Source organism: Wyeomyia smithii, chromosome 2 (genome assembly GCF_029784165.1).
Source record: "Wyeomyia smithii strain HCP4-BCI-WySm-NY-G18 chromosome 2, ASM2978416v1, whole genome shotgun sequence".
NCBI lineage: Eukaryota > Metazoa > Arthropoda > Insecta > Diptera > Culicidae > Wyeomyia > Wyeomyia smithii.
Genome location: NC_073695.1, coordinates 221,075,604 through 221,100,045, shown reverse-complemented (window position 1 = coordinate 221,100,045; position 24,442 = coordinate 221,075,604). Strand labels below are relative to the sequence as shown.

Genomic DNA, 24,442 nt, shown 5'->3' with positions numbered 1-24,442 from the left:
TATTGTGTGAATTTTCATTCATTCGGCAAATTAACTTCTTAATGTTATAGGGCATTGTGATAAAGGGTAAGAGTAAGCCAACATTTTAAACTTCTCACGGAATTTTCGGATTGAAGGTACTAGCCATGTTTGAATTTTAATTTTTTAAATTTTGCACCAGCTTTTTTTCAGGAAAATGTCTTATTTACAGAGATGAGTTGCATGTTTACATGTGAGTGGTTCCTTTTTTATCCAACAAATTATTTTTAAGCAACGATTTATCTTGAAATGATTCTTTTCACATTTTCTTTTCTAATCAAAACAGTTTCGTGCAGTTGATAATGTCAACATTCTGTGTGTTTTACAAGCGCTGTTCGGCCAATGATGTTTGATTTGGCAGATACACTTATGGCTTGTTAATTATACAAATTTATATGCGTTGAGGCGAAACGCAGTGCGGTAACTTGGCCACAGTTACTGAAAAGACTGTCCTTCTAGTTTCACTTTTCTCCTAGTTTAACTGAGTAGCGACTAGACATAAAATCAATGCGAAACATAAAGACTGACACTGCAGGCTGTTGTCTTTTATTGTTGAGACTAGATACGTAGAGAAATAAAGCGTTGAAACTTAAAAAAGATATGTTATCCAAATGTGATCTTTCTGGAAAAATTATTTCCGCTAATTTACTTTGTCTTATATTAGATAATTATAATCTTATGTTTTACCGATCAATTACATTAGTTCGTTTCAGTTGCCCACTGGAGAATCATTCTTATTATTTTTCTTATAAATTTGTCTATTGATGGCAATAATAGGTTATGCAATGTATTTGTTCTCATTTGGTGCGAATATTTACAGTGCAAGAATAAAAATAAATCAACAACTTGATTACTTAAATACTAAGAGATAAACAGTAGTTCGTTTTTTTTGTATGTTTGATTTCGAAGAATTTATATTCCGCACTGTTGCGACTAGATTATGTTAAGTGTATACATTGTTTTTTTTTTTTGTTCGTTTGCTGTGGTATGTATGATTTTTCATCGAATACATTGCGTCAAATTATATTTATTCGAATTTGCCGTGCACTGAAATAACAGAACTTTTTTGCAGTTGATTCTGATCAACTGTTGCTTAGGGCAAATTTTGCTCCTAATAAATATCGTTTAACGGAATATCCCGAAACGTTTAAGAAACGTTTCTAGATTTATGAATTTTATAATGTGCATATTTCACTTTACCACCGACAGAAGATATATGTAAAGAAAATCGAATTTATATTTAATTTGATTTCGAATTCACAGAAACATAACATATGACAAAAACTTTAACCTTCGGTTTCTAAGTGGTAATTACCATCGGAATCTCTTTTTTTTTGTATTTTACAAAGCTTTTCAACCAACGGAAAATAACAATCCTAGGACAAGAACCTTGCATAAAAGACGTTAGTTTATTTGGAGACAACAGTTAAATCAACATGAAAGAAATTTACAAATAGGTAAAGTGAAATTAGCAAAATGAAGGTTGAGTAGTGTGCTTCTGAGCTGTTGAGGTATAAACAGGAGTCTGGTTCATTGTTGAAAGAAAACAAAATAAAAAAAAGGCACGTTAGACTTGCTAATGATTTTGTATAAACTCCGAATAACCGTTTGCACCTCTTGAGATCACAACTTTGATTGAATCCTGCACCTTATGTACCAACATGACCCAAAGAAATACAATGCTAAAAAGTGTCTATACAATATTACACTGCCCATGTAATTTAGATCAGTAATAAGAATTATTTTTTCCTTTTGGAATTTTAAGTTGAATTATTGAAAATATTTCAATAATGTACAACTATACCCCATAATCTATGTAAAAGTTATCTTTGGTCTAGTTTGTTTAGAAGATTTGAAATTTGGCCTGGTTGGTTGCGTCATGAAAAATTTCATGAAGACTATAAGTAAAAGGTAGTTCCGCGTCAAATCAAGAGCAATTAGTTCCTTCAGCATGAATTATTTGATCAAATGTTCGAGGACGATTTATTAGACAACAAGAAACAAAAAATTGGAAAACTTAATGTTTAAAAAAACGATAATTATTTGCAACATTTGAGACTACTATCACAAGTAAGAAATCAGTAAGCCTTGAAGGTAAGCGAACTTTTATCAATATCAAAATGGCCTACTATAGAGAACCATAAGTCGCGTTTCACGTTTCTGAGTTACCAAAGGCTTTGTTTGATGAAATCAACATCCCTTAAACATCCGAATTGCAATCTCGTAAAAAAAAATCTGGGAAATATCTTGGAAATGTTGAATCAAAATTTATACACGCATAAGTTTGTTTTCAGCCTGCAGCTGGTTCATAAATGTGAAACTACATGGTTACTTTGCATAGTGATTAAGTTTGGAATAAAAGTTAACGAATTGTGTTAGCTGTAACGCAATTTCTGATAGTGTCTAATCTTGCTTTCCTGCGATGTTTTGGTTGGGAAAACACTGCAATCACAAAATGTTTACTGGTCGAATGCAGAAGCGCGACCACCCAATGATGGCCAATCGACAACAGAATGTGTAAGTTGAGGATCAGTGGCCGTTTCTTCAACGTTAGCATCATTCACGTGTGCAGCTCCTTAGGAAGTAACGATGACGATAAGGAGCGTACATACGATGGCTGCCCAAAACATGACGTCAAAGTCGTTATCGGAGATCTCAACGCTCAGGTTGGCCAGGAGGAAGAAGTCAAACTGGTTGTTGGGAAGCTGGCCATACATAGTACCTACTTCCATCACAGCCTTCCATATCGGTACACCTGGAGATCACCACAACAGACTGGAACACGAATCGATCACATTTTGATTGACGGAAGGCACTTCTCGGATATTATCGACGTCTTAACCTAGCGTGGCGCAACCTCGATTTTAACTACCGATGGTCAAAATGAGCCAAATACTTTTGGTTTTCAACAATATCCGCTACCGTCGTCCGTCACGATATGATCTGGAGCGACTTAAACTTTCTGAAGTCGCCACTGAGTACTCGCAAAACCTTGACGCAGCGTTGCCGGATGAGAGAAAGAGAGAGAGAGAGAGAGAGATTACCTAGCTTAGAGAATGCAGCGCGGGCGTTGATGCTGCTGCAAAGACTAGTGGTGGGAAATATCGCCCAAAACGGACATCGATAACAATCGATGATTCCGGGGCTTTTATCGATATTATCGATAAGAATCGATAATTTGACAGCCCACGTTTGGAGTAAAAAAAATTTTTCAGATGGTGATGAAAAAAAAACTATTTCAGATGGCGATGAAAAAATACTATGACATATAATTGTGTTGGATAAATTTCCCATGGAAGGTTATCATGTTAGCTTCCTCACAAAAAAATATTACGTCCTTGCGTGCAGCCTTTTGCCGGCAGTTAACCGGAACATTCGCTATGGCGGACGAAAACATGCGTGTAGCTATGTTTTTAAGATCTCTCTTCGTTTTTTTTATTAATTCCTCCTCCGTTTTCACGATAAAATTGTTGGAATAGATCTTGCGCTTCAAGTTTGCCCAGAAATTCTCGATGGGAAGCAGGTGGGGGACATTGGGTGGATTCGCTGACTTCGGTACCACATCGATATTGAGCCGCTCCATCTCCTCCAACGATCGCTTCGAGTAGTTGTCCGACGTCAAATCTGGCCAAAACACCGTGTCTTCGCTCTTATGGTATTTCTTGATGAACGACGCAACTTCTGTCAGGCATTTCGTACTATAAATTTCCCCGTTCACGGCCAGCCCGGAGCGAAAGAAGAGCAACTTTGACATCCCTTTCTCGCTGATTGTCATCCACAGCCGCACCTTCTTGGGAAACTTGGTCTGTGAAATAAACTTTACCTCGGTGCCACTGGCGTAGCGTGAGGGGGGCGTTCCGCCCCGGGTGTCACCCCCTAGGAGAAAATTTTTTATGCGTGTCGCCTTCGAAAGGGTGAGATTAATTACCATTTAAGTGGAGGTCGAGCTGAAATTCTCGAAAATTTATAAATTTTTCGAAAACAGGTAGATTTAGTGCATTTGAAAACGAGCGGACTAACTCTCGCCATTTTTGGTAACAAGATGATTTAACTGCAATCTGGTGGGGGTGACACCCAGAGGGAAAGGGGTGAAACCTAAATTTTCCGCCCGGGTGTCACCCGGTCACGCTACGCTACTGCTCGGTGCTCGCTTCCTTCGTAAGGGAGGTAAAATTCGAAGAGCCCTGCTAGTCGTTGCCATCCAGGGTGAGATAGGTCTAGTCGTCCAATACCACTGCCGCGTCGCGATTCGCAGGGAAAATCGACTTGACCGTCTTATTCAACCGCTGTCGCTGCGTCATTGCCTGCAGCTCCGAGACCCAGACGTCTGGACGAGGGAATTTTTTTCTAAGCCTAAAAGTCACACCTTCTATTCCCGTTCATTTTCGCATCCTCGCAAACTGCATACATTGCCCGCTTTACTAAACTTATAATATAATACTGTTTCCTAGTGAAATGAAACTGGTTTTCAAAATTAATTCATTTTTCGTAAAGTTCTGGCCATTTAAAATTCGAGAGAATTTTATTTATCTCAATTATTTTGTCTACCCCCTGAATAAATCAGGATACTTTTTTGGCGCAACAATTTCGTTGATTTGGATTTTTAGTGGAACTAAAAATTGTTTGTTGGGTAACAGATACTTTAAACTTAAACAGTTCCAAGTTAAACTAAACAATTACCAAAGAATTACCAATAGACTGCCGCTATGCATGTCCATCATATTATAAGAGTTGGCAAGCCAAAGAAAATGCATTTTATTACAATTTAGTATCATTGCTTTTTATGAGATGGTGCAAAAAGTTTGAATATTGTTATAAAGTTCACCAGTACTAAGTTGTCGAATTCATCTGTTCACAGGAAACTAAAAACTATAAATACCTTTTTAGTTTTTCATTTCTCAGAAACTCAGTGACATCCGGGGCGAACCTTTACACTACCCCCAACAATGCTAAATCTTGTCGAATAGCAACAAATACCCAGCGGCAAAAGCAACTCCTGGGGTAGGGTAAGTGAGGTCTCCTTCTCTTGGGTCTCCTCCAGTAACCAGCCGCACTGACTTGTGCTCACCCTTATAATATCGATAATTATCGTTAACGTCAAAAAATTAACGATAATATCGATGACGAGCATTTATCGATATTATCGATAAGTATCGATAAGTTTCCCATCACTAGCAAAGACCCGTCAAGAGTCTGTACAAACAGAAACGAAGACAGTAGACCCATATTTTCCGGGACAAAAAGCGCCGCTTGGAAGAGCTGGAGTGTGAGGAACTCCGCCATTTCCTGTATCGTTCTCAAAAAACACGTAGATTCTACAAGAAACTAAACGCATCCCGCGCAGGCTTTGTGCCGCGAGCTGAAATGTGTCGGATTGAAGATGGAGGAATCTCGGCGGATGAATAATGAACACCTGAACAACGCAGAGGCAAAGGACCTGGACGGTAGGAAGAATGATTTTGTCAGCACAGGGGTCCGCCTACCGCCGATAAGTGAAGTTAAGTATGCTATCAAGCAGCTCAAAAACAACAAATCAGCTGGAAAGGAGTTTATCAAGCTGGGCCTGGATAGGTTGGCTTCCTGTCTGCATCAGCTGATAGTCAGGATATGGGAAATGCAACTACCGGAGGAAGCAGGGAGTTACATACCCAATATATAAAAAGTGCGACAAGTTGGAAGGTAAGAACTACCGAGCGATCACCGTGTAAGGCTATACACATTGGGCCCTGCGAAACTAACAAAACTGATTAAAGCCACGATGGATGGTGTACAGTGCTGGGTGAAGATTTCGTTGCGGTATCAAGCCCGTTTGAAACACGCAAAGGACCTCGACAAGGTGACGGTCCTTCCTGTCTTCTGTTGAACATTGCGCTTGAAGGTGTTATGAAACGTGCGGCCTTTAACATGCGGGGAGCGATCTTCACCAAATCCAGCCAGTTCATCTGCTTCGCTGACCGCGTGGGCCTTGTCGGAAGAGGCGATTGTAGAACATCACACCAAGCTGGAACGTGAAATAGAAAATGTTGGGTTGAAGGTGAAGACGTCGAAGACCAAGTATCTGCTAGCAGAGAGAACCGAGCGCGATAGGGCTCGTATGGGTAGTAGCGGAGATAAGTTCGAGGTGGTTGACGAATTTATGTATGTACCTCGTATCATTAATAATGTTAGACAACAACTGCAGCAAAAAAATCCGCAGACGTATTGTAGCTGGAAGTTAAGCCTACTACGAACTTAAAAGGACGTTGAGGTCTGGCAAATATCGCCCCATATCCACCATGTGCACCATGTACAAGACGCTCATAAGACCTCTGCACGAGACGTGAACAATGCTCGAGGAGGACTTGCAAGCACTAGCCGTTTTTGAACGATGTATGCTAAGGATTATCTTCGGTGGAGTTTGTGAGGATGGTGTATAGAGGCGAAGAATGAAGCACGAGCTAAAACTTCTACGGCGACCGCAGTATTCAGAAATTCGCTAAAGCTGGAAGGATACAATCGGTGGGACAAGTTGTAAGAATGCCGGACAACAATTCCGCAAAATGGTGTTCGTCTCTAATCCGGCTGGTACAAGACGTAGAGGCGCGCAACGAGCTAGGTGATTGGACCATGTGAAGCAAAATCTGGGAAGTGTAGGACGCTCAAGAAACTGGAGATGCCATGCCGCCAAGGACCAAGTGCGTTGGCGTAACATTGTGGCGCAGGTGAAATCATGAGGGATGTTTCACCAGGAAAGTAATTTTGGAAATGTCCGCCAAAGAAGGCCGCGGCGTCTCCTGTTCGCCCAGCCAGAAGACGCTGAAGAAAGTGTCCAAGGTCGTAGTATCTCGTTTGGCTACAGTGTATTGCATGAAAAAGCCTCTACGGGATGGACCGGACAGTGATTTGCACGTACGCTAAACGTGATCAAATCGGTCCGTGCAGATCCCTCGCAGCCCGGTACTTTCCATTCGAAAATTTGCCAAGGAAGCCAACATTTCTGAAAAATCGTTGTGAAGAATTATCATAGAGGACTGACTTGTGAAATGTCACATCATTACGGAGCGTGTGAAGGAGCTTGGAGTGACTTGTCGAAGAGAAGAGATTGCTTTTATGTTGAAAAAGAAAAATATGGTCATCCTGCTCTTCGTCGAATAGCTGCCCAGCATCGATGCTGTGTTCTATAGCCGCACAGACTGGTTCATTTCCAATTTATAAATGTTCTGGGGAAAGTGATCTTACGCTCAGGAGAGAAAAATTTGTGACTTCCTAGCAGTCTGGACCTCAATCCGTTGAATTATTCGTTTAAAGCATATGTTAAAGCACAAGCCTGCAAAACAGCTCATTTTAGTTCGAAAACTTTGAAGATTGTCACAACGCGCACGTATGGACAAACTGTGGATCCACCATCTATGGATGAGGTGAAGAAAGCTGTGAAAGAACTGAGAAGCTGCAAGGCAGCTGGGAAGGAGAGCATTTCCACTGAGCTCCTCACAGTCGGGAGTAAAAAACTGTGTCGTGCCATCCAAATCATGTTGAGAGTGTGGTCTGATGAAGAATTGCCAGAAGCCGATTATCGAGGCATAACTCTTCTCAATACAGTGTATAAATTTCTCCACTCATCCACAGTCCACAGATAGTGGCCGTTGCAGGAAACCTGTGTTGGTAAATTTCATGGATTGAATTTGCAGACCCTATATATGTTTATATATGTTCATAGAGTTCAGGTCAGCGTACGATTAAGTTAAGAGAACAAACCAGATTAGACTGATACGTGCAACCCTTGACGGTTCTACGTCATGTGTTAGGGTAACTGGTGAGATATCCGACGTTTGCGTGACGTTAGATGGTTCGAAGTAAAGTGACCGGTTGTTAAATTCATTGTTCAATATCGCATTGGAAGGTGTTATATGGAGGGCTGGCGTGTAAAGAAGTGGCACTATCCAATGATACCACATGCTTCTAGGTTTTATGGACGATATCGACGTTATTAGTATCAACGTAGAGCGGTGGAAGAAGGATTTGAGCCTCTCAAGAGGGAAGCTACGTATACGGGAGGTGATAGCAAGCTCGCACGAAAGTCGCAGTTCATAAAACAACGGTGGTCCTCTATGGCCATGAAACTTAAATGCTTGAAAAAGAGGTTGATCGGCGAGCTTTCGGGGTTTCTGAGCGTAAGATCTTGCGTTAAGTCCTTGGTGGCAAACTAAGGCGGGCTTTAGTGGGCTCGGCATGTAGCTAGAATGCCAGAGGAGCGACGGAGGAGCAAAGGCCAAAAAGAGCAGGAATCCCTATAAAGGGTAGCGCTCTTTGGGTGTGTGCTGTTGACGAGGATGCCCGCGGAATAGGAGTTATATAGCAGCCCAAGAACGCGTAACATGGTGACGTTTTCTGGATCGATAACCGATCTGTCGCCGCAAAAGTAAGTGAGTATAATACGCACGTGGTTGTCGATACCGGAGGACTACGATCGAAAGGTATGCTTTGCTTTCTCTTGTCTTGAGGAGGCTCAACGCATCGTATACGAGGCTATCAGCGTGGTGAGTGTCGTATTGAAAGTACCTGTGAATCAAACTGTGAAAAACATTAGATAAAGGCTTCCGAGATCAGATTCCATTGATAATTGATGATTAAAAAAAGGTCATAAGGTCAGATGAGACTCAAATAGAGTTGGGTTTAATGGTATCACACGAGAATGCCGAGGGAGTGGTGCAAGTATGGAAAATCTTCATCAAACATGGTGCAGGTGAATTATAACAAATGTATTAGTTTTCAACTTTCTTTTCTATGCAGACAGTAGACTCATGGTCAAGGCTCGATGGCTCGAATCGGCGTTGGAGAACTTGATGGGAATGAATTCATTGATAGGCCACAGATACACAGCCGATATCAATGTTTTGGAGTGACCGGCACAGTCTCCTGACCCCAGTTTAATAGAACAACTTTGGTTTAGTTTGAAAATTAAGGTTCATGAACAGGATGTCAAGCTGTAATTGAAGCCAAGGGTTGTTGAATGGATGCTAGGAATAAAGTGAATATACTTTTATATCGTTTTTTTAAAAGCTGCCTAATAAAACCTAATTATCAAAATTTGACCTTGACTGAAAATAGAATGAAAAATCAAACGAGTTTTTTGAAGAAAATGTGTTAAATGGTTAGGGATGGATAAGTTTCTTTTCACTTACTGTAAAACACAATTGACCCCATCATTCCTTCCAAAAAGGGAAGACTTTAGAAAAATTTTATAAATTTTTTAAATTTTAAACTGCAATCAAAGTTTAAATGTCAGGTGATACCGTATGACGACACGCTCGGGGAATGGGTTGTCGAATTTCATTGTCATGCATGCCTATGCTGGTAAAATTCTGTCACATACCACGAGAGAACAGCTGTTAAGGTCACAAATTTTTGTTCGTTCGTGATAATATCATTCAAACAGTGCAAACAAACATTGTACAATAGCACAAGAAGTCACCGCTATCTCTCAAATGGTTCTAATGACAATCTGCTCAACAAGTTGACCCGACCGCTAACCATCGTTAATAGAGAAATCTCCGTAACTAATCCTTTTTAATTATTTCTGAAATTTTCTCTTTGTTATGGCTTTCATCTGCAACAAAAAGCAACCCAGCTGGTTTCCTTCGGCGATGATACAAATTAGTGTTCCTCAGGATTTTCGGGCAAAGTTCGCCGCATTTTCATAAAAACATGAAATTAAAATGAAGGAAAACGTGGTAAGAGGACGACATTCCAGAAGCACACTATCACACACCTTCAGATAACTTTTTCGGTAATGAACCTAACCTATAGTATCGCGTGAAAGCAAACGCTACCAAACGAGCAACAATCCTAGCTAGGTTGCCTCACAGAATCATGGCACTGGGCGTCATTGGGAGGACGGTGTTTCGAATGTTTCCGAATCGGGGCTCCCATAGCCGCTGGAACCATCGTCTCGATGAGGGCCTAGGTTGCTGGGATGATGCTGCTGCTGGGCGGGATTCTGCAGGTGATTGCCGCTGGCAGGCAGCTGCGAATGCTGTGGCGATTGATGGGAAAGCTGGGGGTGATGCGGCTGGTGGTTGGATGGTACAGATAGAGGTTGTTGCTGAGGGCCTGATTGCTGCTGGTGTTGCTGCGTGAGTCCCAGTTTGTCTGCTACGTATGCAGATCTATTAACGGCTGTCGGCATACGTCCGTTGCCAGCAGCGCCGATGAGATTTTCTCCGGCTGGCTGTAGGAAAAAAAAAAACAAAAAAAAAAGAACAGGAGAAATTTAGATTAATTAATTGTGGAAAATGTCCCCGGCGGACAAGGGCGTGAAAGACGAGCAAAGCATCACGGTACAGAAGGAAAAATGTTGGACTGTAGGAGATCTGCTGAATGAATGAGTGAGTGAGCAGCAAACGAGCAAGCAGGAAAAAAGCTGAATATTTTTTTTCGCAAAAAATTAATTAACTTTAGCTAATTAAACATCGTAGAGGAGAAAAGTTTTTGTTTTTTAATTCTGAACTCTTCTCGCTCTCGATGCAGTATTATGTTAGCCGGAGAGGATGTGGAGCCTTTCTTTTGGTGCGAGCATCTCTTGCCGCTTTTATGACCTCTCTTGCACCCGCCCGACTTTTTCATCTTGGGCTCAATACGTACCCGCAACATTTTACTGTTTCCCCTCAACGGAACGCTGAATATTCGTGTTTGTAGTCAATAAGGTTATAAAATTTGACTAAGAGCATCAACTTTTCGTGAACGCTTGTAGTGTTATGACATTTTTTTGCTTGTCAAAAATGTGCGCATTAAACATATAGGAACGCGCTCGCGCGGCCTGTAGGTGGATTCTAACATTTTTTTCTTCGCCGCGCGCGATGATGGAAAGCTGCATTGTACGTTTTGAAACAGATTTCATCAACTTGTCCAGAGAGATGAAAAATGAAAATTAGACCATCCAATTATATCCAAACCTCGCCAAAACTGACGAGGAGCTGCGATGACGCGAGGAGTAAGTTGGGAGCGAAAAAAAAACCATACACATGAAATTCACTGGCTGCGTTGTTTTCCTCCCTTTCTTCACTCCCGTGCAATTCCTACCCGGACTCTCTAATTATAATTTTTTAATTATCTGGAAAAGATTAAAGATGCGGAGGCAAAGTTATTATCCTTTTTATAATTAATTTTCTTTTGTTTCAGGCTGGATATTTTCCTTGACTTGTAGTGACTGTGCCTCGCGGATGTCAGATGATGGACTCTAGGTTTGTTGCAGCGAAAGCGCAAAAAAGACTAATTAAATTTAACGCTTTGGCGCGAATTACTCCTGCCTGCGCCCCCTGGTGAACCATTTATCATCATTCACGCACGTCGTCGATGTAGTTTGTCTGTGCGGAACAACTGTTTGTAGGACACAAGGAACCTAATCACCTAGTTTTGTCTATAATCATTTCAAGAAAAATTAAGTTAGATAGATCGCTTAGGCAATGAAAAGTCTGGGTTGACTGGTTATATAAAAAAGCAAATGTTCCTATTTGCTTTTGATATTATTTATGCTTAGCATTTGCATTAGCATTAGTATTAAATAATCCAAAATTTACAATATTTAACAACATAGAGAAAGTTCAAGAAAAAAAAAATCAAATTAAATTAACATTGGCCAAAATAAATTTGTACATTTGATCACAAAACTGATTATTTGCTTTGGATCACAGTAACACTTATGATTCACGCTCACTTAAATCAAAACAATTAACAATTTCGCAAAAATTTGCGGAACTTCTCAAATATATTTGGAAATAATGCAAATAAAAACTAGAATATGTCTGTGGCATAGAAGATTACAATAAGAACACATCTCCGTTTTGAATCAAAACGGGTGATTCAGTACCAGGAATTGTTAAACTTTTTAAAAGCTCAAATGAATAACTAGCAATCATAGCAAATTTCTATTTTAATATAATTTTCCATTTTAATACAACAATTTGTGTTTTTTGCATGTATGTATTTATAAGTTTATCCCGAGATTTTTTAAATCATTCTGATGATCCCTCTCTCCATAAATCCTGTGTTATAATGAATAAAAATTCTTTATTCATGAAGATTACTTCGGACGCAAGTTTCCATATATCTACAAATACTCCACAAATGCTACAGGTGTCAAATAATTTATGTGAACCGGTACACTACAACAGGCATCGCAACTAATTTATATACCTAGGAAACCATCCGAATTGTACAACCTCTCGCAAGTACATCAATCCTGCCCACCATCAGTCTACACTCTCAAATTAAACGATTTTAATTGCCTGTACGTAAAGTGAATTTAGCGTATACACACCGTGCCGCCACCAACCAGAGAGGTTAATATTTCGCTGGATTTCATTTTCGATCGGGCCGGCAGCAGGGAGCAAACGCGCGCCACCGTGCCGTTTTCGGCGAACGAGGAAGGACGAATACGAGGGAAAAGCCATATCAGCTTTAGCGTAATTTCATTTAAAATTTTAATGAAGTTTTTCTGTTCTTTTGTCCTCTTTGCTTCGACTGTTTTTGTTGATGTACGCTTTGGCATTATGTTTCCTTGGCTTTCCGTCGCGCCTTTCGTCGGCAACCAGTTACAGCAGCAACATTAGTTAGTTTAATATTTTTACCGTTTCCGGGCTGGGAAATGGGTTCTTCCGGTCGGTTTGGTGGTAGGTAAGTGTATATACTTACTAAGTTGTTCACTTTGATCAAAAGCACTTTTTGCGCACATTTTTGGTTATTACGAGTGGTTTTTCATTAAGAACATTATTTTAATACTATATTCTCCCACTTGGAAGAAATTAACTTTGACATTATGATTAACAATGGAGTGCCTTTTCCTGTAAACGATTTGCACTGCGCTGCCCGGGAAACATTTAATCTCCGTGCGGGCCAGCAGAAGTGGAAGGCATCAACAAAAGAATTTGTAATTAAATTTTTGGGTCAAGTAATTTCCCGTTTACATTTTTATTGTCACTCGGGGTGAGAAGAGGACTCTCGAAGCTCTACGCATAACATCGTGGAACGAACCAGTCCCTCGCAGTGGCAGTAAATCATTTCCAGCTGGTGACTTCTTGAATGGTCCATTCTTCTACACTGTTTCACACGTTTTCGGAGTTCCGCAAGAAGTTTGACGCAAGAAACATTGAAACAAATTGAATGGCGTCGTTTCGCTTTCGTATCCAATCATGCTTTCGTCGCTGGTGCTGCCTTCCGCCACGCTCTACGTCCATACCACTGACCAGTAAGTAGGTCCTCATCAAACAGGATGGCATGGAAGAATGTGGCGTACAATACAAGTTCTGTACTGTAAACCGGAAAAAAATATAGAAACTAATTCTCACGTATGATAAAGTGAATGATATCATGAACTTGTTATTTTATTCCGCAATATGGCGATTTCGCTTTCAACTGTGGTTATTTGTAAGTCATTTACTGCCTATCTATAGCCACGGGCAGCATTTCAAATTATTTATTATTTAAAGTACGATTTTTGGTATCAGCGCTTTGAACGAATTGGTGATTGATAGCACCTTTACAACCCCTGAATTTCAAGATGTCACCGATTTTTTTTACTGCGAGTCATTATGAGCGAATTTTTGAACAACAAACAATTACAGTCTACAAAAATTATATGATACGTTAAGCATTTTTCCAATCAAAGCTATGACCATTTCACACTCAAAAAGTAGATAATAAAACTTTATGCTGATAATTGAATGAATAATAATAATAATAAATTAAGTAGTATTCCGAAAAATTCCGCTTAATTATGTTTTACCATTTAAAAAAAACACATAGTTAGGATTTGCATTTCGAATACCCGAATAAAAATTTAAAAGCGTAGCTTAATGACGTTTGCAATAAATTGAGGCTCCAAAAAAAAAATGAGATCAGTACCGAAATGTGGTGGTTGAAATGTAGTATCATAGCTAAAACTCTTGTATAGAACAACATTTCTTCTGTAAACTCGTAAACAGCAAAAATAGTAAAAAAGACTTTAATATGGCTTCGGTTGCTTAAAAACCTGGTTTTCTTTATTATTTTACAGTATTCGAACCTCTTATGTACAAGTAAAAACAGTTTAAAAATGGTTAAACATGAATATTATTCCTTTTCTGTAAAATTTTATTTGAAAAGTTAACCAAAAGTATGTAACTGTATTTTTTTATCCTGATCGTGGTTCGAACAAGCAAGCTTCCTCATATAATAACTAGAGACGCAACGCAATGTTCATGTTTAAGTCAAATCAGTCTTAATACTGTCGACAAGGATTTTACAGAGGGCTGGAACAAAACCCTTCTAAACCACATTCTGTATAAAGATTCGAATAAAATAATAGTGTGAGTAGTGTTTTGCGTGAATTGTAGAGATGTAGATTCTATGCAATCAATTTGTCTTGCCTTATTCTACTTTCAAAATAACGAATGATTTGGTGAACTTCATAGTGCATTTTCCGACACGGAATCGGCCAAGTTTACGGCCTTGATATCCTGAGTATGATAGAACATTGATAGAATATTGAGTATTGGGAGGAGTAAAAAAATAGTCCAAAACAGGATCATTATTTTTCTGTCATTAAATAAGTATCAGAAAGTACATACAAGTGTATTTTCTCATTCGAAATCAGTTTCGGTATATAACCGCGATTATTTATTAGAAATGTTGAAATTAATCCAATGTAGCATCAAAAACATTGGAAATCGTTCGAGTCAGGATTAAAAATCCAACAGTTAGTGCAACAACATAGCCCCATACTAATCTGAATTCACAGTAGGATAAATTTTATCAATGTGTTCCAAAATCGACAGTTCATATTTTTTGCCTCCAGTTTTCTAGTAAATTTTTCATACTCCTTACTATTACAATTCTAATGATAAAAAAATATATAGTCCAGGAGCAGGTTTTTGTTTTATGTGTTTTGCTTTGTTTATTTTTTGTGTACTTATTGATTTTAGGTGTTCTGAATTTTTTACACAGCCCATACGGTTTTTATTGTATGCCTGAAGTGCGTCTGCATCTTTTGTGGCTGGCCCCGATTGCTTTACACAGATTACAGGATGCTCGAACTCATTGATGGAGTTGAGCTAGTTGGTTGTAAGTCTGTGCCCCAATTCGGAACAACATGGTTGATGAAACCAGTACCGTTTGGGACTGGTGCTCCATGCCTGGTATGAAGTTGCAGAAGCGGCAATTGTCGGTTTTCTTTCAATGATAGAGAGCGGGATAATGTCCGGTGAGGAGTCCCGTGATAATTCGTAGCTCACTATGAGTTAAACTAAGTAGCCTTTTGGTAACCGCAAGGTTGGGGTAGATAATCTGTTTAGCTTGACTACAACCCTGCGCACGTTGCCAATGAGATGCTATTTCTAGCATTTCCCATGTACTTGGTTCGCCTTTAATGGCGGATATGGAGGTAATAATCAGTAAGTAATTTTGATAGAAATTTTGATATTTTAACTATTAACGAGACCAAGTTTAGAACACAAGTTGCTGCAAAAAGTGCGTAACAATATATCAAGCTTTGTTATAATCCTGATATTTTTGACTGATCGGGTGTCGGCATGTTCATTTTCCTCGATTCCACAATGTCCGGGAACCAAAGTAGCATAACTTTGTTGAGGCGGGAAAGTTCCCTGAGTATTACGATGCACTCCCAAACTAGTCTGGAAACACATGTGGCAGACTTTAATGCCAGCAGTGCGGCCTGACTGTCTGAAAACATTCCGATGTTCGCATGTCTATAGCTGCGCTTCAGACATATCGTAGCACAGATAACTATTTCGTACACCTCTGCTTAAAAGACGGTCGGCCACTTTTCCAAAGAGATAGTAAACTTTATACCTGGTCCGTAGATCCATAATCCAGTCTGGGACCCGATTTTTGAGCCATCCGTGTAGAATCGGATGATGCCGGATGGAAGACTCGGCCCTCCATGTTAGGTTTTGCTTCCATTCAGTCTGGGATTGTCGTCACTAAAGGTGTTAGCTTGAACTCCTCCAGAATGCTTAGGTGTCCCGTTTGGTCACCTTCGAGCATCGTTGTGTTTCTTCGTAGCCTAAGTGCACCAAGCTCTGCCTCCTTCTTCACATGCAGATGTAGAGGCAGTAAGCAGAGCTTGGCTTTCATGACTGTAGTCGGCGGTGTGCGCAGGGCACTGGTAACTGAAAGACAGGCCAGTCGTTGAACTTTGTTAAGTTTTGTCTGAGCTGTCGTTTCTTTCACCTTAGGCCCCCATACTAGGGCTGCGTAGGTTATACGTGGCCGAGAAATGATGATGTAAGATCAGAGTACTAATTCTGGTTTCAACCCTCAGATCTTGCCGAATACTTGCAGTATACTGCAAGCCCATATCGCTGAAGTTGCCTTCTTGATAGCGTTATCTAGGTGTGTGTCCAAGATATTTGGTCTAGCTACGATAGCTTAGTGAGAAGAGCGTCTACCACCAGTGACGATAAAGCGCAGACCGCTGTTTCTTTATATTTAAGTGTCTTCTCGATCTTCGTCACTAGGCCTTTGCAGTTTCTGTAGATTTGCCCTGTTGATAGGCATATTGATGTTTATGCAAAGGCAAATCCTTCAGAAACTCGCTGCGGATGTAGTTAGGCAGCATCCATAAATTACGAAACGCTCATAGGAGAGAGAGGGGGTATCTTTGAGCGTTACGATTTGTTACATAGGAAAGGGGGGGGGGAGCTATAACTAGCGTTACGTAACAAAGAATCTCTGGAGAGTCCCTCCAAAAACGAGCATTTTTATTAAGCAAGTTCTTCTACAGCGTTACGTAATTTTTATGGGGAGGATGTGTTGGAGTTACATTTGTTACATATAGGGGAGTAGTGGGGGTACAAAAATTGGGTTTTTGCGTTACGTAATTTATGGATGTCGCCTTACCCGTAATTTTCTCCATCAACTTGAGAAGCGTTGACGTCAGACTTATAGGTATGGAAGCCTTTGGCAAAGTCACATTGTAGACCCACTTTGAGCAAGTTTACAGAAAATAAAAAAAAATTCTATCTCTAAAGTGAAGTAATTAGGCTTATAAAAGAAATACTCCCTTAAAATGTGTTTTTGTGTTATGACTCTTTCATCTTAATTTTTCTGTTAGTCAAATGTTCTACAAAGTTTAAACTAATATTAATTGTCACATTTTTGTAAAAGATTGCTTGGCCGTATGATCGAGAAGAGCTTGTAGTTTCATTTCGGCTGTTGATACGGTGTTTAGTTTAGAGAAATGTTGCATATTTTGGTTGACACATGCTGTGCATTCCATGCTGATCTTATGCGTATTGATTGTGTTTGGGGTGGATTGTATGGTCCTTATCGTCAACTTTACCAGAACTAAGTTATCGGTAGATAGCGTTGATGTTCATCAAATTTTGGTACTGCATCATGGTAGTGTCTATAAAGTAGTCTTTGTATACCTTGGTACTCTAGTTACAAAGGTATACAAAGACTACTTTATAGACACAACGATGACGCAGTACCAAAATTTGATTAACATCAACGTCTTAGTATACCTTGGTACTCTAGTTACGTTGTTTCTCCCAGATGATCTCGAGGTACGATGCTGGCCTAACAAGCCAGCCGTCGTAGGTTCGAATCTCGGCTCGGGAGAGACTGTTAGTGGATCGTAGCGCTAGCATAAAAAGTTTATAAAAAGTTCTAAGCGTTGCAAAAATGAATATTTTGACACACACTCCTAAAATCCGGAACATTTCCGGTGTCCATTGGCCGCATCAAGTCCTCACATAATATATGGAAAGTAGGATAGTTTTCCAGTAAAATGAAACCTGTTTCGTCAAAATTGATTCATTTTTCGTGAAGTTCTGACCTTTTGAAAGTTGACAAAATTTTGCCTGTCTCAATCATTTTGTCTACCTCCTGTATATGTTTAGACGAAATTTACGCTCTGCAGGACCCTGATTCTCCCAGTGGTACTCTACGGCCATGCATTGAATCTGGTGTAGGTGCATGAACTGAGGTAAACCAAACATACCGAAACGAAGATATCATCAGCTAACAAAATACGGCTGGCTACGTGACACGAATGACGGGAGAGCGTCCCGTTAAAAAGCTCTGAAAGATATCTACTGAATAATTTCGGAAAAGAAAGAGAAAGAGAGAGTCATTTTCACTTGTAAATTACGGTGAAAATCGGAAGAAAAAAGCGAAGATTTACGGGTTCCTGCCAAAATAAAACTCTTAGCGCAAATTGTAGAAATCGCACCCGATTCACGCGTAAATTCCTCTCTAGTTAATGAGGGCTCCAAATTAAAGAAACATTCTTGATCAGAGGCTGTGCCAAAGAGTAAAAAAGTATTTTTAGGCAGTGAAGATTTTTGATGTCTCGAACAATTTTTGTGAAAATTCCAAGCTGACGTGAAGCTTTCGAGATAAGTGAAATTAAGCTTTCGAGATAAGTGACGTGAAGTTTTAGAGTTATTCGAGTGAGCTTAGCGTCAAGTAGGACACCAAGGTCTTTGACTTAGTCTACTCTCATAAAGGCATGCCCATTGATTCGGTAACGGAAAACTATTGGATTGCTTCTCTGGTGAAAGGTCATAACTTGACCTTTAGAAACACTAAGGACAAGCCTATTACGTTGACAATCAACACAGCGCTTGGTATCGTTTCAGTTATCAACAGATTGAACTACTAAATATAGTTTTAGATCATCAGCATACACTAATTTGCAGCCGGCTCCATGCCCATTAATCTGCACACCAAGAGCTCTGTCGCACGAATCTGAACTAAGCAATTCCGTTATGTTTCGAGAAACCCCAAGCGTTTCAAGTTTTCGTAAAAGTATCTTGTGGTCAATTCGATATTATGAACCAACATATTTATGTCACTAACTTTTATCTAACACTAACAAAATAACTCTCTGGAAATAATATAATAGACATGAGATAATTCTAAATGCCATCTGGCGTCAAATTTACCTTTCGATATCATCCAGGTTCCAAAAATACTCATGTTGGTGTTATTTGACCATTTTCAACTGTTTCCCAAAAACCAGAAGTCGTAACCATGAATTTCAGAATGGCGCCTGAACTCAATTTCTGGAATTTGGACATCATTCTGGTTCCGGAAAGAACTATATTGTATTTGGCCATTTTAGGTTGTTTCTCAGAAACCGGATGTCACTATCCTGGATTTTAAAATGGTATCTGAACTTTACGCTCGACTTCTAGGTATTAGTTTGGTTCCAGAAATAATCACATTGCCATCTTGAATGTCAAAATGGCGTCTGGATTTGATATCCAATATCTAGGCATAATCTCGATTACGGAATGACCTTCGGATTCCGAAATGGTGTCTAGGGTCGATTTTTGGTTTCTTTGCAGCATCTGCCGTTCCAATCATAGTAGTTCCATGTTCTACACAAACCTTATCCACGCTAGGACAACTTTGCTCGGAACGACAGTATAGCACTATGGCAATTTTCTGCGTTTGGGTGGATGCATAGTTAATTTTCCAATCGATGGCGTTCTTGCGAAAGAAATCCGTTGTCCCTTTTCACCGTTTTTATATTTTTATTTTACACCCTCAAACACGTTCCCTTAAAACGCAGTTCTTCGTCAATAGTTTTAAGTAAAAGTAAAAAGTGGGAAAAATGAGAGTGCAATAGTAAAGTACACTAAGAGAATCTGAAGCAGCATTTTCTGCGGTGTTGTAATAGAAAACGCAGCTTGATTTGAGTTTAGGCAATTGCAGTTCAGAGTTATATTACTATTTTCATTTATACTATATGATTTTGCAGTTCAATATTTTCAATTTTTGAACTGCATTTACTGATATACATGAAAAGTAAAAAATCACAGGAAGGTTGTATGCAAAGCCACGACCGCAAGGTTGAAGTAGAATACTTTTACAAGAAAGATAACCCGGCTGCTTGCGTGTCAGTCATTTTTTCTAGTAAATAAACGTTGACCGTTCATTGGCAGTATTGTAATTTCTTTTTGTTTGATATTTTGAATGAAGTTCATTGAATATTTTTAAATTTTGTGCAAATGAGAAGTTGAAGTGCTGCCGAATTGTAATATGCACATTTAATACGACATCATTAAACAGGAACGGAAAAAAGGCTACGGTTGTGCAGAACGCGAATGCCGGCGCGATGCGATTCGCCTTACCGTGGTGAAATGTACAGCTCTTTCTAAGGCGAAGTAGAGCTATACATTTCAACACATTTCGTCTTGCCGAATCGCATCGCGCCGTTGTTTGCGTTCTGCATGACCGTAGCCAAACACTAAGCGACGCAAACACGTAATAATAGTCAGAGTAAGTATGTAGATGAAGATAATTAACTTTGGATTATAGCGCAAAACGAGAAAATATTAACTCTTCAAATATTCATTTGTGTTCTTCAAATTTCAGTTGTTCGATTTAATATCCGATGAAATATCTGTTTATTATCTGATGAAGCTCTTATATAGGCCAAATGATGCATTCCCAATTTACTAGGACCGTAACTCTGCCGACCGTGCTTGGGAAAGCGCGGTATAACGACCAATCAGAGGTCGAATTTTGTGTTTTGACAAGGCTTAAGAATTTTCAATAGTACAATAGTTCGAATGATAAAATTGCAATTTCATGCATTTGGTAGGAATCTTAGAAGATTTTCTAATCGATTGCTGCAAAAACGAAGGAAATCCATCGAAAACTAACCGATTTATTAGCATTTGAAATTGGACATATTTCTCACTTTTTTCAGTTTTAGATTTTCATTTCACATCCCTATGTAGCCGAACTTCCTGAGAGAAGTATTCTACTTCAAAAAGCATGGTGTGGTTCAAAATCGGTTGCTAATTACAACCTTTGAGCTGCCCTAACATTGGGGGAATTAAGATACACGGACAACATGCACTGTGGAAGCTATTTCACATTCAGTAAATTAAACGGGTGCGACAAATTTAAATTGCTAGGATGCAACACAGAATGCTTGCTTGCGTTGACAAAAATTATTAACTTTCAATGACTTGTTTATTTGCCTTCAAAAAGGCATTTTGATTTCCGAAACTGGATTTCCTGATGGCAATCATCATGCTGCCCCAACACGGGGGGAATAATGGCTGTCTGGCGACACACGCTGAGAAAAACCGCGCTGCTCCTGAGACGTGGTGACCAACCACAGGGCTAGTGCTGCTGCTGAGGAAGGACGACTGCTGTTGTCGCTGTCTGATGCTACGCTATGCCACAGTTGTGGCCGCTATACGCTGGCCTATCCACAGCCAAGCCACAGTTGTGGCCGCTTCCGCTATCGATGGTACCCACTGCTGCTAAGGGAGGACTGCTGTCGTCGCTGTTCAGAACTGTTATGAGCGGCTTGGACTAAAACAGGCTCTTATATAGGGATGAAAATAGGAATGAATTATTTCACGTACGTGGTGGAATGATATAGCGATCATTTGATAAGCTCCACCTCTTTTTTCAGTTTCTAAAGTTTTTCCTCAGTTTCGTAGCACGGATGCACAAAAATGATTTCTTGTCGAGCCGGACCGATAGCACTCTCATTGAAGCAACAAAATAACATGTTTTGTGTCGTGTTGTGCAGCTTGGTTGAAGAAAATGTTCCCGTCCCCGTGTCGCATGTAAGCAGATTATTGCGTTCAGTAGACAGTATAGAGATAGTGTATCCAGCGAATAAACACCGATGGTGCTCTCACACACGCAACGGTTTTAACCCGTATCTTATTGCGGTTTGTAACATCAAGCGATTTCGTTTGCTCGCTGTTGCGTGTTGCATCATGTTGCAACTTGGCAGCTGGGAGATGACGAAATTCTGTTTATGCTGATTGATTGAATCGACTTCATATTAGCTCTGCATAGTCGGACTAACTGCTTTTGTGAAGGCGTACTAACAGGGAAATTTATTATTCAATGTCGGTTATGCTGATCGCAGCCTTTGCGCTGCCCCTACAGTGGGGGGTTTACTAAATAAAGTGAAAGTAAAAATTAGACAACTACAACAGAATTTGATTGCATCCCGCACAGAATGTCTGCTTGTGTTGATGCCAGAAAATTATTAACCTTCAATTATTTTTTATTTGCCTTGAAAAAAGCATGGTGTGGTTCAAAATCGGTTGCTAATTACAACCTTTGAGCTGCCCTAACATTGGGGGAAATAAGATACACGGACAACATGCACTGTGGAAGCTATTTCACATTCAGTAAATTAAACGGGTGCGACAAATTTAAATTGCTAGGATGCAACACAGAATGCTTGCTTGCGTTGACAAAAATTATTAACTTTCAATGACTTGTTTATTTGCCTTCAAAAAGGCATTTTGATTTCCGAAACTGGATTTCCTGATGGCAATCATTATGCTGCCCCAACACGGGGGGAATAATGGCTGTCTGGCGACACACGCTGAGAAAAACCGCGCTGCTCCTGAGACGTGGTGACCAACCACAGGGCTAGTGCTGCTGCTGAGGAAGGACGACTGCTGTTGTCGCTGTCTGATGCTACGCTATGCCACAGTTGTGGCCGCTATACGCTGGCCTATCCACAGCCAAGCCACAGTTGTGGCCGCTTCCGCTATCGATGGTACCCACTGCTGCTAAGGGAGGACTGCTGTCGTCGCTGTTCAGAACTGTTATGAGCGGCTTGGACTAAAACAGGCTCTTATATAGGGATGAAAATAGGAATGAATTATTTCACGTACGTGGTGGAATGATATAGCGATCATTTGATAAGCTCCACCTCTTTTTTCAGTTTCTAAAGTTTTTCCTCAGTTTCGTAGCACGGATGCACAAAAATGATTTCTTGTCGAGCCGGACCGATAGCACTCTCATTGAAGCAACAAAATAACATGTTTTGTTTCGTGTTGTGCAGCTTGGTTGAAGAAAATGTTCCCGTCCCCGTGTCGCATGTAAGCAGATTATTGCGTTCAGTAGACAGTATAGAGATAGTGTATCCAGCGAATAAACACCGATGGTGCTCTCACACACGCAACGGTTTTAACCCGTATCTTATTGCGGTTTGTAACATCAAGCGATTTCGTTTGCTCGCTGTTGCGTGTTGCATCATGTTGCAACTTGGCAGCTGGGAGATGACGAAATTCTGTTTATGCTGATTGATTGAATCGACTTCATATTAGCTCTGCATAGTCGGACTAACTGCTTTTGTGAAGGCGTACTAACAGGGAAATTTATTATTCAATGTCGGTTATGCTGATCGCAGCCTTTGCGCTGCCCCTACAGTGGGGGGTTTACTAAATAAAGTGAAAGTAAAAATTAGACAACTACAACAGAATTTGATTGCATCCCGCACAGAATGTCTGCTTGTGTTGATGCCAGAAAATTATTAACCTTCAATTATTTTTTATTTGCCTTGAAAAAAGCATGGTGTGGTTCAAAATCGGTTGCTAATTACAACCTTTGAGCTGCCCTAACATTGGGGGAAATAAGATACACGGACAACATGCACTGTGGAAGCTATTTCACATTCAGTAAATTAAACGGGTGCGACAAATTTAAATTGCTGGGATGCAACACAGAATGCTTGCTTGCGTTGACAAAAATTATTAACTTTCAATGACTTGTTTATTTGCCTTCAAAAAGGCATTTTGATTTCCGAAACTGGATTTCCTGATGGCAATCATTATGCTGCCCCAACACGGGGGGAATAATGGCTGTCTGGCGACACACGCTGAGAAAAACCGCGCTGCTCCTGAGACGTGGTGACCAACCACAGGGCTAGTGCTGCTGCTGAGGAAGGACGACTGCTGTTGTCGCTGTCTGATGCTACGCTATGCCACAGTTGTGGCCGCTATACGCTGGCCTATCCACAGCCAAGCCACAGTTGTGGCCGCTTCCGCTATCGATGGTACCCACTGCTGCTAAGGGAGGACTGCTGTCGTCGCTGTTCAGAACTATTATGAGCGGCTCCGGCTGAAACAGGCTCTTATATAGGCCAAATAGCATGTTTTCAATTGCAAGGTATATGATTCTGTCGACCGTGCTTGGGAAGCAAGCATATAACGACCAATCAGGGGTCGAAATTTTCGTTTTGACAAGGCTTGACTATTTTCAAAAGTACAATAGTGTGAATAATAAAATTACAATTATCTTATTTTGGGAAGAATCTTAGAAGATTTTCCAATCTATTGCTGCAAGAACGAAGGAAATCCATCGAATACTAATCGGTTTATTAGCATTTGAAATTGGACATATTTTTCACTTTTTTCGGTTTTAGATTTTCATTTCACATCCCTATGTAGCCGAACTTCCTGAGAGAAGTATTCTACTTCAAAAAGTGAGGTAGACTTCCTATTCTGAAGGATTTGCATGCGAAAAATCTGCGAACTCCTTAAAAATTGTAATAATCATATCATAGACAAGTAATGAGTTTATCCTATTTCGCTGTTTGACTTTATCTTTGTAAGTCTCTCCAACCTTATTTATTAAATTTCTAAAATTTTAATTTTGTTTGGATAAA

At 40.0% G+C, this 24,442-nt stretch overlaps 2 protein-coding genes across 6 annotated transcripts in view; both read right to left on the bottom strand.

Annotated features, from left to right (window-relative positions):
* The window catches only part of LOC129725641 (60S ribosomal protein L21), a 357,660-nt gene that overhangs the window by 37,704 nt on the left and 295,514 nt on the right, over positions 1-24,442 (bottom strand). The gene's annotated exons all lie outside the window — the stretch shown is intronic.
* The window catches only part of LOC129725638 (LIM/homeobox protein Lhx6-like), a 221,331-nt gene continuing 197,023 nt past the window's right edge, over positions 135-24,442 (bottom strand). For both annotated transcript variants that reach the window (XM_055681679.1, XM_055681680.1), the window contains exons 6-7: positions 5,191-10,225; positions 135-3,097 (exon numbers count right to left, since the gene is read on the bottom strand). In XM_055681679.1, the coding sequence (XP_055537654.1) occupies positions 9,881-10,225 (345 nt within the window). In that variant the 3' untranslated portion in view covers positions 135-3,097; positions 5,191-9,880. The remainder of the gene's footprint in view (positions 3,098-5,190; positions 10,226-24,442) is intronic.